Here is an 18,509-nt window from a genome sequence, read left to right as displayed (position 1 = left end):
CTAGCATTCATCAGGTGTCTGGGGAAAATTTCGAACCTGGGTTCTCATTCCTAAAGTATTTTTCGATATTATTATTATTATTATTATTTATTAAGGTCACTGCCTGGAATTGAACTCAGAATCTTGAGGTTAATAGCCCATGCTCTTAACCACTATGCCATATGCCCACTGGCATATGGTGTAGTGATTAAGAGCGCAGACTACTAACCCCAAGATTCTGAGTTCAATTCCAAGCAGTGACCTGAATAATAATAATAATAATGATGATAATAATAATAATAATAATAATAATAATAACAACATCGAAAAAATACCTTAGGAATGAGAACTCGGGGTTCGAAATTTCCCCCAGACACCTGATGAAGGCTGGAGGGTATATCAGCCGAAACGCTGTGTTAACAACAAACAAGATGAGGACAAATATCCGTCAATTGTAAATAATGTACATAATTCCTCATCTTTTAAATATAGACTTGTTGTACAATGGTTTAACACTTTTCCAAAATGTAGTAAGTCTACCTACGACAGTTTTACGAAAATATTTCTGACTGAAAGTATCATACGTGCAGGGAGTTTGGATTTTATGCACCCAACAAAGCATTCTTAATCTGAGACTGTTACTCTTTTACTTGTTTCAGTCGTGTGGTTGTGGCCATGCTGGAGCACCGCCTTTAGTCGAGCAAATCGACCCCAGGCCTTATTTTTTGTAAGCCTAGTACTTATTCTATTGGTCTCTTTTGCTGAACCGCTAAGTTACAGGGATGTAAACACCAGCATTGGTTGTCAAGCGATGTTGGGGGAACAAACATATACACACACACATACATATATATATATATATATATATATATATATTTTTACATACATATATATGACAGACTTCTTTCAGTTTCCATCTACCAAATCCACTCACACGGCTTTGGTCAGCTCGAGGCTATAGTAGAAGACACTTGCCCAAGGCGCCACGCAGTGGGACTGAACCTGGAACCATGTGGTTTGTAAGCAAGCTACTTACCATGCAGCCACTCCTACGCCTATAATGAATTATTATTATTTGTCCAAATGGATAATCCATTATAAGTCTGGAACCAAGGGTTCCAGAAAATTGGTGATGTACCCGTATTTGTTAGAAAGACCTGAAACTCATTGATGGGTTGAGAGCCCAAGAGTAACAAGAAAGAAAGAAACTAATTTTAAAACCTAAAAAAACAAAAAAAAAATTAAAATTTTTTTTTAACTATTTAGCATTCAGATTATTCTGTCAATTCCAATGATTATTTATTCACAGTATTTTGAATTTATCAAAGAATTATCTTGTAGTTTTCAGATTTTGATGATGTGATTGTTTGTTTTTAAAATGACATTGTAGGGTAAGTGTGAGAGGCCTGATCTGGTCAATTTGAACATTAAACAAGTAAAATAATTTGGCCGGATATGGCCAGTTTGAATGCTAAAGGGTTAAACACTTTTATTTCCTTATTTTACAGTATGAAGTCTTCTCAAGGGAATTACAAGCTGATTATCTGTTTTTACCTCCTGGATGAATACAATCCCTAACCGTGATCCTAGTTAGTAGAGAACAAATATTGTCATCTTTCATTATTTTGATACCAATAGCACTTTCTCTTATGAAATGGCAGCAATCAGACTTTCAACTCAAAAACTTCTACTGAATCAGAAGTCAAGAATTCTTTACCACTGCACAGCATTATCACCAAGGAACAAGCCGTTGGGTGGTTCCAGTCCACAGCATAGTGATGATGTCAGAAAATTTTGGTATTGTGGACTTCAGCCTGTTCGGTTCCTTTCAGAGTCTGCTCTGTATGTAAATCGCTCTGTTGAAAGTCGTACTCCTACCGTAAACGTTGCTTTGAATTTGGCTGAAAAATTGCAAAACCTAGGTGAACTGAAAACCAATGTAGCAGTGCGGAATATTGCGAAAATGGAAATTGAAGAATTGGTAAGTTATGGCTTAGATGTTTGACATTTATTGATTGTTAATAAAATGTGATGTGTTTATTCAATGAATACAAACTTGAAATAATATTTAACAATGTAATTACTTTGCCGCTTAAAAGCATGGCAAGGAATTTACCAAAGATGTATTGGTTCCTTCCTCCTAACAATAAATCTGTCTTGCCCCTCTCATCATCAACACCTCACTTAAAGTGATCGCACTATCTTCTGTTCTCCCTCTCAGGCAAAGGGGCTCAATAGGTTTGCAAATTACAAGGCAACCTCACTAGTGCTGGTGCCCTGAAAAAAGTCTCCAGCACACTCTATAAAGTGGTTGGTGTCAGGAAGGGCACCCAGCCATAGAAACTGTGCCTAAACAGAAACACTAGATTAAGACATGTGGTCCTCTGATTTGTTGGGTCGTGTTAAAACGTTCAACCCATGACAGCATGGAAATCATGAAAAAAGAAAAGGATGAAGAAGTCTGAAGGAAGTAGCAGTGTCCATGACCTTTGTAGGCCCTGCATGACTAGTGGGGTTGATGCTGTTAATGTTGTGTTTAAATTGTTGCAAGTCAGCACCTGCAAGAAAGACATGAACAGAGAAAAGATTCCAGATGGATGATGTAATACAGAGAAAGGACAGAGCACAGTGGTCAGTGTGGGATTGGGTGTTGGGGTGGAGTAGTTACTATGTGACCAGTCAGATCTGAGGAGCTGAGGCCATTAATGATGTGATAGGAAGTGTAATTGCCCATCATGGCTTTAAGTGAGTCAGTGAGGAGGCTATAATAAAAATAGCAGCCAAAATCTCTAAAATAACTTTGTCATTATTAAACTGGTTTTGGGTATCTAAATTAAAATGAAATTTTGATGGAAGGCTTTAATCCTTTAGCATTCAGATTAACTCTATCCAATGTAATGCTTATTTATTCACATTGTTTTGAATTAATCAGGCATTATCTTGTGGCTTTTGAGATTTTGATGATGTGCTTGTTTATTTTTAGAATAACATTGTGGGGTTGGCATAAGAGGCCAGGTTCTGACAGTTTGAACATAAAACAGGTAGACTATTTGGGTTGGATACACCATATTTTAATGTATATAAGGAACCCCCTAATTTTGGGGGCTTAAAATTTGGAAAAAAGGTTTTGTAAAGAATTATAATATTATCTTTGTATAAGAAACTCCCATATCTTTTTAACCTAATTTTTGACAAAAAAGGGTTCCTTATACACATTAAAATACGGTAGCTGGTTTAATTGTGGAGGTGCAATGGCCCAGTGGTTAGGGCAGCGGACTAACGGTCGGAGGATCGTGGTTTCAATTCCCAGACCAGGCGTTGTGTATGTTTATTAAGCGGAAACACCTGAAGCTCCATGAGGCTCCGGCAGGGGATGGTGGTGAACCCCTGTTGTACTTTTTGCCCCAACTTTCTCTCTTTCTTCCTGTTTCTTGAGTAACGCTGCGATGGACTGGCATCCCGTCCAGCTGGGGGGGAACACATACGCCACAGAAACCGGGCCCATGGGCCTGGCTAGGCTTGAAAAGGGGGCATAAATAAATAAATAAATAGCTGGTTTAAATGCTAAAGGGGTAATTTTAATCACTTTACAATTGGCAGTTTGAGTCATAGATGCAAGGACAGTCTCATGCAGGTTGGCATCAAAACAATTAATTATATCTGTTAATTTCTTGTCTAAAATATGTAAATTATTCTGTATTAATTAATTCTGGTACATGTTTTTTTTTGTTTTTCTTTTCAATATCAGGTGGAGGATTACAAGGGGTTAATGAAATTAAAGTTGAACAAAAAGAAACTAGAAGAAGAAAGAAAAAATATTGCAAGCATGATGGCTGCCTTGAGCAAAGTAAAAGTGAGTCTGGAATCTTTTTTTATCTTTTACTTGTTTCACTCATTGGACTGTGGCCATGCTGCAGCGCTGCCTTCAAGGGATTTTAGTCAAACAAATTGATATTTCTTTTTTTTTTTTTGGTTGTTATTCTTTCAGTCTCCTTTGCTGAACTGCTAAGTTACAGGGATATAAGCAAACCAACACCTGTTGTAGCTTTGAGATTTCTAAGGATCTTTGTCTTAAGTGACCCTGCCAGTGCTGGTGCTACATAAAATGCATCCAGTCTACATTGTAAAGCGGTTGGCATTTGGAAGGGCATCCAGCTGTAAAAACCTTGCCAAAACTGACCTCACCTGTGATGGTGCCACATAAAAAGAACTCAGTCCAATCTGTAGGGTGGTTGGTGTTAGGAAGGGCATCCAGATGTAAAATCCCTGCCAAAACAGACACCCAAGCCTGATGCAGTCTTCTACCCTGCCAGCTCCAGTCAAACCGTCCGACCCATGCCAGCATGGAAAAACGGATGTTAAATTAGGATGATGGTCATCATTTAACATCCATTTTCTCTGCTGGCATGGGTTGGATGGTTTGACCACAACTAGTAAAGCGAGGGGCTTCACCAAGCTCTGTTTTGGCATGGTTTCTACAGCTGGATGCCCTTTCTAATGTCAGCCACTCTACAGAGTGTACTTGGTACTTTTTACGTGGTATCAGCACCAGAAGCAGTTTTGCTGTGGTGGTTAGGTTTTCTTGAGTACTGCAATGTGCCAGATATCTTAGTCCTTAATCATCTCCTTCATAAAGTGTAGTGTCTTGGGATCAGCCTTAATGTAGTGTAGGAGTGATAGGCCAGACCTGGCCAGTTTGAATATTTGGGTCATGTTTGATTGGTTTAAATGCTAAAGGGCTAATGACTTAATTGAAAGAAAAAAAAAAAGAAAAATAGACCTATTAGTAATAAATTAGTTAATTACAAATGATGACCACATTTCTGAATTTTTTTTGTAATTATAATTGCTGGGTCAACTTTTCCATCAGGCCTTATGAATTACGTTTGGCACTTGGCAATAGATCATCAAACTAATACCCTACTATTTGCCTTTTGGGTTAAAACAGAGAGTTACTTACTTGCAAATAAATGTGTTAATATGAGACCGAGGTTACCATGGTCTTTTTTCCGTAGGCTTTTCTTTCCACAGATAAATCTTATCTGTTTCCCCCTTTACACTTTACATAATGACATTTCTGTGATACACGATCCCTATTGATCGTTTTTTTTTCCTTTTTTCTTTCTTTTTTTACGATCCCTTTTGATTGAAAATACCCCCCCACCCTGTTTTTCCTCCCCAAAAAGAAAAGCTCCACTTTGTAATTTGTCTCCCTCTGTTCAGCCCTGGTGGCTAATAAAGAAACATATTTTTTCTGCCTTTCTCTTTCTGTCTCTATTTGTCTTTCATTTTCTCTCTTCCTCTCTCTCTCTTTATGTTTTGATTACTTCCGTTTTTCTTTTTTTTCAGATTATCTTTTCTATATTTTCTATATTTTCTTTTCTCATTTTTGTTTTCATTTTTTCCTTCTTTCTTCCTTTCCTTTTCTTTCTTCCCATACAGTCCTACTCCATCTTTGGGTGGATAAACTAACCAGCATCTCTTGATTAGTAACAAACATCTACTTGGGTGACTGAAAGTAGGACAGTGAGTCATGGCAGGAAGGGCAGTCGCATGACAACAATAAAAACGAAGGACATTTCCATTCTTTTACTGTTTTACTTTATGTAAAACAGAAATAAACTCTATAGAAAACTGCTTTTGATGGCGTCTAAGATGAACTTTCTTTCCCAGAAAATGTTTCAGAAAAACCACCCCAAATTCCACTATTGTGAATTTACTCTTTTACTTGTTTCAGTCATTTGACTGTGGTCATGCTGGAGCACCGCCTTTTAATCGAGCAAATCGACCCCAGGACTTATTCTTTGTAAGCCCAGTACTTATTCTGTCAGTCTCTATTGCTGAACTGCTAAGTTACGGGGACATAAACACACCAGCATCAGTTGTCAAGCGATGTTGGGGGGACAGACACAAACATATACACACACACACATACATATATATATATATATATATATATAATATATATATATATATACACACCACATATATACGACAGGCTTCTTTCAGTTTCCGTCTACCAAATCCACTCACAAGGCTTTGGTTGGCCCGAGGCTATAGTAGAAGACATTTACCCAAGGTGCTGCGCAGTGGGACTGAACCCAGAACCTTGTGGTTGGTAAGCAAGCTACTTACCACACAGCCACTCCTATGCCTATTGTGAATTTGCTTTAAATATTTCATGATTTAATACACTAAAATTTTTTTTTTTTATCCTTGAATATCTGCTGCTGAAATTTGGGAGTCTCTAATATGTTGAAGAGTTTTTTATACCATCAAATTCGCTGTGTGGATGCCTAGAACTTCAGTGTACATAAAAGAACAGAGTACTCAGCATTGAAAATAGAGTACCCAAATATATAACCCTTGTTCATAACCACCCCACCTGACTCTTTTCATCCCCCCCTTCCCTTAGCAGTTGACAAAAAGACACAGATAGAATAAGTACTGGGCTTACAAAGAATAAATCCTGGGGTTGATTTGCTCGACTAAAGGCGGTGCTCCAGCATGGCCACAGTCAAATGACTGAAACAAGTAAAAGAGTAAACGATGGGCATTCCTTGTTGGGTTAATGGCTGCAAGCCAGTTTGCATGTATGATGTGTGAGTGAAGTGAAATATCTTAACCAAGAATTGAAGCCAAGGTATAGATATGGATTGCTGCTGCTGCTACTACTACTGCTACCCTCACCACCACCACCACACCACCACTACATGTGCCCCCCTGTGGATAGTTTGTCAGTTATCATAGGTTTTAAAAGACATAACCTTTAGTGTTCGCCAAACTATTGAGATAAAGAAACAGATCAACTACTTTAAGACAAACGACACTTGAAATGTGGTTGAATGAAACCTGAAAAACTGTGCAGGTCTGAGTACCAAGTCCTTCGTTGAAGAAAACGTTTGTTGTCTTTGTGTCTGAGAAAAAATAAAATATATACATAAAAAAAAGAAACAAAGAGAAAAGTAAACAAACAAACAAACAGATTACATTAGATACACAATTATTAATCTAGCATACAGAAAACAAAAAGGAAAAACATTCAGAACAAGCATGAAGGGCATCATTAGCAACCTCTGACAGCCAGTGAATGCATTTATATATCACCACCACCACCACCACCACCATCATCATCAATATTATCAGCATCACCACCATCATCATCAACATTATCATCATCATTATTGTCAAACATATTATCATGTGTAGGATAGATCCAGCCAAGGGCCTTTTTTCAGGGAGGGTACCAGGGGAAAAGTCCCACACCACTTTTCCAGGAATGGGGGACAAACCATCTTTTGCCCCCCCCCCCCAACTTTTTTCCCAATTAAAAAACAAAGAAAATCTCTCTAACATGTCATGCATGTGTATAATACATGTTTCTACATGTTTATTTACGTGCATATATTTATATACATGTTTCTACATGTGTATTTACGTGCATATATTTATATGAATATATATAGACACTAAGTTTTTTTCAATTGGTTTTGAATTTTGTTCGTTCAATATTGGCTGTGTGGTAAGTAGTTTGCTTACGAACCACATGGTTCTGGGTTCAGTCCCACTGCTTGGCACCTTGGGCAGGTGTCTTTTACTATAGCCTCGGGCCGACCAAAGCCTTGTGAGTGGATTTGGTAGACGAAAACTGAAAGAAGCCCGTTGTGTATGTATATATATATATATGTGTGTGTATGTGTGTATATGTTTGTGTATGTTTGTCCCTCTAGCATCGCTTGACAACCGATGCTGGTGTGTTTACGTTCCCGTAACTTAGTGGTTCGGCCAAAGAGACCGATAGAATAAGTACTAAGCGTACAAAGAATAAGTCCTGGGGTCGATTTGCTCAGCTAAAGGCGGTGCTCCAGCATGGCCACAGTCAAATGACCGAAACAAGTAAAAGAGTATCCATTTACTAAAAAGTAAGGATCAACTCATCAATAATTTGAATAAGACTTGTTTAACAGTTCATATGTATTTGTCTCAGTAAGTCGATATAGATAAAGAAACAATACATTGTTGATCAAACTCACCATAGAAATGCGAATAATCTTAGTTTCTAGTCTTGAATTTCGGCTGCTTCCGTTTTTTTGTAGTATATAATATCCTCAATCGTTAATGTCTCAAACAATATTTTCATTGACCGTGACACTTATAAAAGTCATTTCTTTTTCAAGTGAGCTTTTTCTGCACACGCAACATATATCTGGCCTTTGGTACTCTAACACCTTGTCTGACTGGAAGTCAAAGTCCCAGAGGAATTTTGCCTTCCCCTTTTCATCCATTACCTTTTCCGGTGTATGTTGGTACTAAACACCTGTAATCTCATATCCATACTTATGGAGGTTTTGGGTTACCTTGTCATGTCTACACTTGTGCTCTTTTGATTATCATTATTATTATTATTATTATTATTAAGGTGGTGAGTTGACATAATTGTTAGCATGCCTGGTAAAATGCTTAGTGGCATATCGTCCATCTTTACGTTCTGAGTTCAAATTCCGCCAAGGTTGATTTTGCCTTTCATCCTTTTGTAGTCTATAAAATAAGTACCAGTTAAACACTGGGGTCAGTGCAATCAACTTATCACCTCCCCTAAAATTACTGAACTTGTGTCAAAATTTGAAACCGTTGTTGTTGTTGTTATTGAATGAGAGAGTGATGAATGACGTCAAAGTGACACTGAGATACAAATATATGAAGCCTAATATACCCATCATGACCACCCATCTGATAAGGGTACACCATGTACATGATTCACAACCACATGTGCGTGACATGGTGATTTCAGATCAAGATAAACAGCACATGACCTTGCAGGTGGGGCCTAGTTAGAATTTTCTTCAGGTTGAGTAGCCCATCCCACTCAAAAGGTCCCTGAATAAGGGTTGTTTAAGGATGATGAATAAAACATCCGTGTTTCCAGAGGTGAATTATCAAATCCTAAAGAATTCCTTTCAACACACGGCTATGATGTTCTCCCACTTTTCCTGCTCATGATCAGAGATGCACTTATCATCAGCCACTAGGGACATGTTCAACTGGTTAAGGTCAAACAACTGACAAGCAAATCTGCAGTATTGAGCAAAATATTTGCTGTTGCCCATCTTTTATACCAAGTCAAAATATGTACATGATAACACTTCTAGTCATTTAAGATCAGAAACCATGAGAGTCACTGCCTGGTACTGCATCTTGCAGAATCTTTATTGCAGTATTTCTTTTGACTCTATACATTCTAAGATCAAATCCTAGTGAGGTCAGCTTCACCTTTTATCCCTGTGGGTTGCTGTTTTCATTTGTCGACATTATCATTTAAAATATTTCGTCAGCTTACAACATTTGATAACATTATCTAGTTGTTTGCTTTCTCTCTTCTTTCTTTCTTTTTTTTTTTATCTAAATAGGTTACAGTAGCTCCTGACTTCTTGAATTAAAAACTCTTAAATTCAAGGTCACATTCAATAGATATTTTATGACTGCTAATTATCTTTAAAGAGGATGTTTATTAGATTTTGCTGTCATTAATCCCGTTAGGTTTCTTCATCTGAATTTCCATGAAACCAAAGTCATCAGCTTTGCTCGGTGATCAAATCTTGATTTGATAAACTTTCTTTTTTAAATTGAAATACAGAGATACGTGGATGATTGTTTTCACCAGTTTATTGTAATCGACTTCACTTCTGGGTTTGAATAAACAATCTCAAGGCATTCTCTGGTGGAGAGGACATGTTGAGATGTTTGTTGTGCGTTGGACTGAACACGAGCAATTCAATCGTAAACTATTGTAATATATATGTGTAATATATATGTACTTATGTATCTTTCTGCACGCGTGTGTGTGTGGTGTATGTTTCTTCATGTGTGTGTGTATGTTTCTTCATGTGTGTGTGTGTATGTTTCTTCATGTGTGTGTGTGCACGTGCATGTGTGTGGTGTGGTGTATATTTCTTGTGTGTGTGTGTGTGTGCGTGAGCATGTGTGTGGTGTATGTTTCTTCATGTGTGTGTGTGTGTGCACGCGCACATGTGTGGTGTATATTTCTTCATGCGTGTGTGTGTGTGTGTGTGTGGTGACATATATTTCCACATATCTCGCATAATAAAATGCTGTGTGCTTCACACAGATAGACGGGAAAGTAAGAAAACAAAAGGGGTAGTAGTGACTGTAAGAGATGCTAAGTGCATATGAACTTTAGAGTGAAGATCCGCTGTGCAGCGGCTGCACTGATATTTCATTCAAAATGACAATGCAAATTTCATCATTAATTAATGAGAAGTTATCAATTTCAGATGTACACATACACACACATGAGATTAAATATCAAAAACTCTTTTCTTTTCAAAATATTGGGTGTGTTCATTCTGCAAGTCACTGACTAGGCTAAGAGTTATTGGCACAGCAAAAGGGGTGGGGCCACAAATTCCATCACTAAAGCTGCAGAGAAGGCTACTAAATGGCTTTAGGGAAACAAGGAAGACCAGTGGTCTGCTGTCATTGGACTGCAAGTTGCGTCAACCGGGCAAGGGGTTCTGATTTTGAACGATTCGAAATCCCCCCCCCCCGGGACCCTAGAAACATTAGCGATGAAGCGATGATGCAACCCAGAGCATCTGCGAGGTGTATCTTAAAACTTTCACTTCTTTCTTTCTTTAGTGTTTATCTGTGCTTTCTATGCTTGCCATTTGTGGTATTAAAACTTATTTCATTTTTCCAAGAGGTGGATATCACATTTCAAAATATCTTCAAAATAAGTTGTTGTTGACAACACTGGTTTCAATTATCTTTCTAATAAAACACAAACAAACACGCATGCACACACACACACACACACTCTTGCATACACAATCAAATGTATGCAGCCCTTTCTTTCTTATGACATGGGTATGCTAGTATTATATATATGCAAATAAGAAAATGGAGAAACAAATTTGGTTTATTCATCAACTTTCAGATATTATAATGTTGGATTATTTATTCATTTATCAAAATGAGAACCTTAATATCATACATATATATCTTATAATTCAATACATATAAGATATAAGATAAGACTACAAATTACCAACAGTATATTGGCTAAATGCTATCCCATAATGGGTTACACCTTTAATCCCTATCTTACTTTGTAGTATGTATATATATATATATATATATATATCTTTATATATAAAAGAGAGGTTGTGTGCTGTCTGTCTACACCGATTTAGATTCCTAACTACTCCCACATTTTGCGGTGCAGTTTAACCAAAACCGGGAATCTTATAGTCGTGATTCATATCGAGCCCTTCTGGGTATTAGCGCGGGTCTACGATGAGTCTACGATTTAAAAAGAAATTTACCATCAATTTTTCCCATTTTTAATGCATTTTTGGCATATATAAGGGAAGTAACTCTCTAAAAATTTATTATTGAATCTCAGAACGTAAAAAGCTACAGTAATACCCCCCCCCTTTGTGGTTAGCCATATTGAGATGGCTATTATACTTTACATCTCTAAAAATGCTTATATAGTTATTTCCCTTACAAACCCGGGCGATACTGCTAGTATATATATAATATATATATATATATATATATATTTATATATATATTTATATATGATCAGATAGAAGGGAAAATAACTCCCTGTACAGAACAACAACTTAGCGCTCTAATTAATTGAGCAACATGAAATATAAAGATTAATAAAAAGAGAACAAATTTCAGGAGTCGGAATTCATTTCGTCAGTAGATTTCTCAACATCAGAATACATCATAAAAATATACATAAATATAAATATGTAGATACAATATAAAATATGAAACATAAATATACTCACATGACATCATATGGAATTGAATGTCGATGTGTGGAATCAGAGGGAAAACTATTATACATTCGTTTTTTAATAAAGTTTTCTGTAGATCCTATGTAAAAATAATTTCTTCATTCCGAATCCACCCTATATCTATATACAATATTGTTCTGTAAACAAAAATTATTAGATCAACATTTATCCTTATATCTACAATCACAATTCCTAGCTAGATCATTATGAGTAATATTATTATTATTTTTTTCTTTTATTATAAAAATTGTCCAAACTTTTATTATTAAAGGAGGAGATAATTCTAAACAAATTTTTAGATACTGAAAAACCCATTCTAATCCTTTTATTATTAATTATTTTATAATATTTATTTTCTTTATTAATGCTTAGATATAGACCTGTAAAATAGCTTGACCAGATTCGTTTCTATTTGTTGTGCATAAGGAATGATAAGCCAAATATAATTATCTTCATTATACTTAACATCATTGGATGTATTTGGGTTGGTATATGGCATATATTTATTATCATTAGACCTAAGTTTATTTAAATATTTATTTTTACTCAGAGTATATTTACTACTTTTGTTATTAATATAAATACTATTGTTAATCATATTATTACTGTTTACTAATAAACTGGATACTTTTCTACTATTATATTCACCCATTTCATTGTCAATCAGTTTTCTATTATTATAATATGATTTGTTGTATTTCCCATTCCTTATTACAATATACTGTAGTTTTTGGCATTATTATTAAAGATTTCCTCATTAGAGGATAAATAGGAAACACGTCTCGAAATGTTATTAACCAGAGTTCTTGTGATAGCTCTAGGTTACTGTGAAAGTTGATGTATTTTAAACTAATGTTGGGTTTATGATACAGACTCTATAGGCCAGTAACAAGGTTCAGATTTACATCCAGGTAATTAACTGAATCCTGTTCATTTTTTATAGAGATAGATAAACTAAATCTTTTAAAGAAATTATGGAACTTTTTCATATATAGGTTTATTTTTCTATTAGATTTACTACTTATCAAAAATAGTGCATCATCTCTATAGAGACCACCTTTAATTTCTGGGAATTCATTATGGAAATGATATAGCATGTAGATACTTACTAAGCCTGTAACTTGGGCAGAATCAGCTGAGCCCATGGTTATGTCAAAATAATCAGTAGTATTTTTTCTGGCCCAGTACTTGATATTGAATAGAATGATAGACTTATTAGCTTCCAAAATAACTTTAATTTCTCTTAAACTTAGGTTATAATTTTTCTAGCAAAAATAAGTGCACTATTTAGTACAATGGGATTAATTGAAGAATAATAATTATTAATGTCTAATTGAATTAATTTACTTCTACTTTTATTATCTAATTTATCAAACCAATCAATGACTTCCTGGATATTGGATCAGAGATCTAATTTTAATGTTTCCTTAAGTTTGGGAATATACTTGTCTAGAATAATTTTACTTAATTTACCCAGGTCAGAACTTCCTTGGCAAATTAATGTAATTTTAGGGTTGGAGAAGAAATTTTCTTTATGATCTTTCAAAGCAATTCTGGGCCTTCTAGGCACAAAAGGTTCAGTTCTGTTGTCAAGATCAAAATCACACAATTTTATAGCTTCTAATTTTATATCTCTTAATACATTCTTCAGTTCTTCAGCCAATAGCCTTGTACTCCACCTGGGCCTGGTCCTTTATAATTTGCTATTTTTTAAAACTTCTGTCTCACTGTATTTAGGTTAATTCCATACCTATGTCATTTGAGAAAATGCGGATAGCATGTACAAGACTTTTTAAGCTGTTTCTTATTTTTCACATAAGCCTTTATATCATCCATGAAAAGGAGATGATTTAGCTGACCATTTCCTTTTCCAAAAATCATTAGCAATTTTAACTTTTTGTAGTATTATAGTGAGTGGTGTCATGGCCAATACAAATAGTAATGGAGATCAGATGTCGCCTTGGAATTTTTCCACATCTTATGTTCACTTTTCTGAATTTTGTTTTTCTCTGATCAGTTCAGTGTTCCAATGTTTCGTATTTTCATTAAGCATTTTCTTTATGCATTTTTGTTGTGCAAGATTTTTTATGAGAAGCTGTGTGTTGAAACAAATATTGTTATATTTCGGAATGGTCATTTTGCCAGTTTATCCAATAATAACACCAAATATATAGTGTGTGTTTTTATTGGCTAAACTGGCAAAATGACCATTCCAAAATATAACAATAATTTTCTTTATGCTTTTTGCTATTTCAAACATGCTCATTGTTTTACTTTTCCAACTATGTGGTCCCATGTCATATGCTTTTTGGTAATCTTACCATGCTACATTCAGTAGCATCAATCTGCATCTACAATTTCTAATTATTGTTTTATTGACCAATTAGTGATCTTTTGTTGCCCTACTTTTGTTTCCAGCATCCTATCTGTTCTTCTGGAAGTAGATTGTTACTTTCCAGATGGTTGTATAATTCTTCTGCTAAGACACCCGTTATATATAATACATATGTGTGGGTGTGCCTGTATGTTGTGTCTTCTTGTCTTGATGTCACATGATAGCTGTGAGTGACACTTTAATAGAAGCCATGTCATTCTTGACCACACAGCCACACTTGTGCCTATATATATATATTGATTAAGGGGGTCTGTAAAAGGATGGAAACATATTAAAATGAAGCATATCGCACTCGAGGGCTACACAGACCGACACAAGCCAATAGGGACAATGTGACGATCATAATGATGATACTGCTAACATCAACAGTAGATAAATGCATATTCTTTTTTTTGTTTGTTTGTTTTTAGGAAACAGAAGATGTCAAAAGATCAAAGGAGCTGCTGAAGACTCGTGGGAAATCTCTGAGACAGCATTTAAAGACTTTAAATGTAAGTTTATATTTGATTGAAAGAATGTGGCGCAGGAGTGGCTGTGTGGTAAGTAGCTAGCTAACCAACCACATGGTTCCGGGTTCAGTCCCACTGCATGGCATCTTGGGCAAGTGTCTTCTACTATAGCCCCGGGCCGACCAATGCCTTGTGAGTGGATTTGGTAGACGGAAACTGAAAGAAGCCTGTCGTATATATGTATATATATATATGTGTGTATGAGTTTGTGTGTGGTGTGTTTGTCCCCCTAGCATTGCTTGACAACCGATGCTGGTGTGTTTACGTCCCCGTCACTTAGCGGTTCGGCAAAAGAGACCGATGGAATAAGTACTGGGCTTACAAAGAATAAGTCCCGGGTCGATTTGCTCGACTAAAGGCGGTGCTCCAGCATGGCCGCAGTCAAATGACTGAAACAAGTAAAAGAGTAAAGAGTAATGTTGTTGCTTCATTGACTGTGTGTGTGTGTGCGCACGCAGGCATGTGCATCTGAAAAAAACAAAGAGAAGACAACATTTCGAGAGAAATACAATATTGACATTTTTACTAAAATATGCTACTGGTTGCAAATAAATGAAATCAATGTGGAAGGACATTTGAACCTCCATAACTGATGTTATTAAAGATGAATTCCATTTATTTTATTTCAATTTATTTTCCTTTTATACAACCATGACTAAATTGTCTTAAAAACAATTGAAACCAGAAGCAATATTTGGATAAAAATGTAAATATTTTCTTCCTTTGTCTACGATAAAATTCTCAGACATTTTTTCTTTTTGTTTTTAATATAAATTTATTCATATGAATACATATGTATGTATGTATGTGTGTGTGTGTGTGTATAATATATTGGGTCATCCCATAAATAATGCAGTTTTTTTATACTTCTTTTATTTTTCAAAATTAAGATAAACAAACTTCTCTTTTAATCTAAAATATACTCTCCTTCATTTTCTACAATGCTCTTTCCTCTGTCTGGTAGACTTGCAAGGCCCCTCTTCCAAAATTCACTTGTCCGTGAAGAAAAATACTCCTCCAGTACTGTTCTGACCTTGTCTACAGAATTCTTATTTTTCTGTCCAAATGATTTTGAAGACTGCAGAATAAATGATAATCAGATGGGGTAATGTCTGGTGAATATGGTTGGTGGAGTCTCAATTCCCATTCAAACTACTCCAGCCTTTGGATTGACATCCTCACTGTATGTGGCTGAGCATTTTCTTGATGGAAGAACACCTTTCCTCCTAAAAACAAAGACAGTCGTTTTTCTTCTAGCACTGACTTAAGCCACTCAAGCTGCTCACAGTAGATCACCTTTGTTATCATTTGGTTTGGGTTTAAAAGTTCAGAGTGGACTAAACCTTTCATGTCCCACCAATTCTATGAACCAATGAGAGGATCGTTAATAGAATTTCTGAAAGACCCTCAAGATGCCTGCACGCATATAAATGTACTTTCGCACAATGCAGTGGGAATGAATTTGAGTAACTGTTAACATAATTTACTTTAAGGTTTAGATGGATTAAGTTTAGCCTTAACTTCCCCATTTAACTCACTATGTGAACATGTGGGCACCAAACCCCACATGTGCATATGCTTACATCTTCATGGATGCTTGTATAAGTGAGTGTACATGTGCCATGCAACTTGCACAAAGGCGTTTATATATCCATATCTGTTAATGGTTACTTTTGATGCTTTTCTCACTGTTTTTGTGTATTCATTTCATTTTTGCATACTCTTTACTCTTTTACTTGTTTCAGTCATTTGACTGCAGCCATGCTGGAGCACCACCTTTAGTCGAGCAAATCGACCCCGGGACTTATTCTCTGTAAGCTCAGTACTTATTCTATCGGTCTCTTTTGCCGAACTGCTAAGTGACGGGGACGTAAACACACCAGCATCGGTTGTCAAGCGATGCTAGAGGGACAAACACAGACACACAAACACACACACATACACACACATACACACACACACACACACCACACACACACACACACACACACACACACACACACATATATATATAATATATATATATATATATATATATATATATATATATATATACACACACATATATATATGACAGGCTTCTGTCAGTTTCCGTCTACCAAATCCACTCACAAGGCTTTGGTCGGCCCAAGGCTATAGCAGAAGTCACTTGCCCAAGGTGCCATGCAGTGGGACTGAACCCGGGACCATGTGGTTGGTGAGCAAGCTACTTACCACACAGCCGCTCCTGCGCCTGTTGTGTTATTTTTGATCTTCTATATAAATAAAGCTATGTCCTTTATTTTACTGCTTTTCTTTACACCAAATGAGAAGATACATTGCAGGACTGTTATGTTAATGAGTTATATCTATTTATCACCTGAAGAGACACATCTGCACCGCCGGATGCTCCTGAACCAGTTGTTGAGTTTCCTGCCCCCACCCTCCGTGGGATCAGTGCTAGATGTGTTGAAACAATTGTTGTGATTATTATATTAAAAGTTCTTGCAACTTCCATTTTTCATTTTCCATATATATATATATATCATCATCACCATTTAATGTCCATTTTTCATGCTAGCATGGGTTGGACGATTTTGACTGAGGGCTGGTGAGCCAGATGGTTGCACCAGGCTCCAGTCTTGATCTGGCAGAGTTTCTACAGCTGGATGCCCTTTCTAATGCCAACCACTCCGAGAGTGTAGTGGGTGCTTTTTATGTGCCACCTGCACAGGGGCCAGTCAGGCGGTACTGGCAATGACCTCACTCGAATCTTTTTACACGTGCCAGTGAAGCAACGTTGGTGACGATCACACTCGAATGGTGCCCTTTTACGTGCCACGGGTATGGAAGCCAGTTGGCTGCTCTGGCAACGATCATGCTCGGATGGTGTTCTTGGTACCCTACTAGCACAGGCATAAGTGCCAGTAAGGTGACGCTGGTAACGATCATACTCAAATAGCCACTCTACGCACACACATATGTACATGACAGATTTCTTTCAGTTTTCCTCTACTGAATCCACTCACAAGGCTTTGGTCACCTGAGGCTATAGGAGAAAACACTTGCCCAAGGTGCCACACTGTGAGAATGAACCTGGAACCATGTGGTTGGGAAGCAAGCTTCTTATTTCTTTATTGCCCACAAGGGGCTAAACATAGAGGGGACAAACAAGGACAGACCAAACAAAGGGATTAAGTCGATTACATCGACCCCAGTGCATAACTGGTACTTAATTTATCGACCCCAGTGCATAACTGGTACTTAATTTATCGACCCCAGTGCATAACTGGTACTTAATTTATCGACCCCAGTGCATAACTGGTACTTAATTTATCGACCCCGAAAGGATGAAAGGCAAAGGTGACCTCGGCGGAATTCAAACTCAGAATGCAAAGACAGATGAAATACCACTAAGCATTTCCCCTGGTATGCTCACATTTCTGCCAGCTCACCGCCTTGTTACCACACAACCACAATCTAATACCTGAAGCAAGTAAAAGTTAAAAAACTATGTGAATGTTTGCATTTGATAAGAACACTTCACCCTTGTATCTGTTTCAGCAAATGAAATCTGCCACCAGGAGAATTTTTATTTTAATTATTTCTCTCTCTTTTTTTTCTTTTTTTTTGCTTTTTCTTATTGACTTGCACAATTGTTCCATTGTTAAAATATAAAGGAGGGATGGGTTTTTTTTAACAAATTTTGATATTTGTATATTTTTACAGTGAGTAGTTTTTATAGCCGGTTGCTCTTTCTACTACTAATACCTCAATGAATATAAAATGGGCAGAGACAAAACGTTACACTGAATT

General features: G+C 36.5%; 1 protein-coding gene across 4 annotated transcripts in view; it reads left to right on the top strand.

The window, feature by feature from the left end:
- Positions 1-18,509, top strand: part of LOC115223227 (serine--tRNA synthetase-like protein Slimp) — a 119,885-nt gene that overhangs the window by 40,143 nt on the left and 61,233 nt on the right. For all 4 annotated transcript variants that reach the window (XM_036512173.1, XM_036512172.1, XM_036512174.1 and 1 more), the window contains 3 exons: positions 1,488-1,960; positions 3,728-3,832; positions 14,616-14,696. In XM_036512173.1, the coding sequence (XP_036368066.1) occupies positions 1,634-1,960; positions 3,728-3,832; positions 14,616-14,696 (513 nt within the window). In that variant the 5' untranslated portion in view covers positions 1,488-1,633. The remainder of the gene's footprint in view (positions 1-1,487; positions 1,961-3,727; positions 3,833-14,615; positions 14,697-18,509) is intronic.

Source organism: Octopus sinensis, linkage group LG22, assembly GCF_006345805.1.
Source record: "Octopus sinensis linkage group LG22, ASM634580v1, whole genome shotgun sequence".
In the NCBI taxonomy this organism is placed as follows: Eukaryota; Metazoa; Mollusca; class Cephalopoda; order Octopoda; family Octopodidae; genus Octopus; species Octopus sinensis.
The sequence above is the reverse complement of the archived record's forward strand: the minus strand, read 5'-3'. Positions and strand labels throughout refer to the sequence as shown.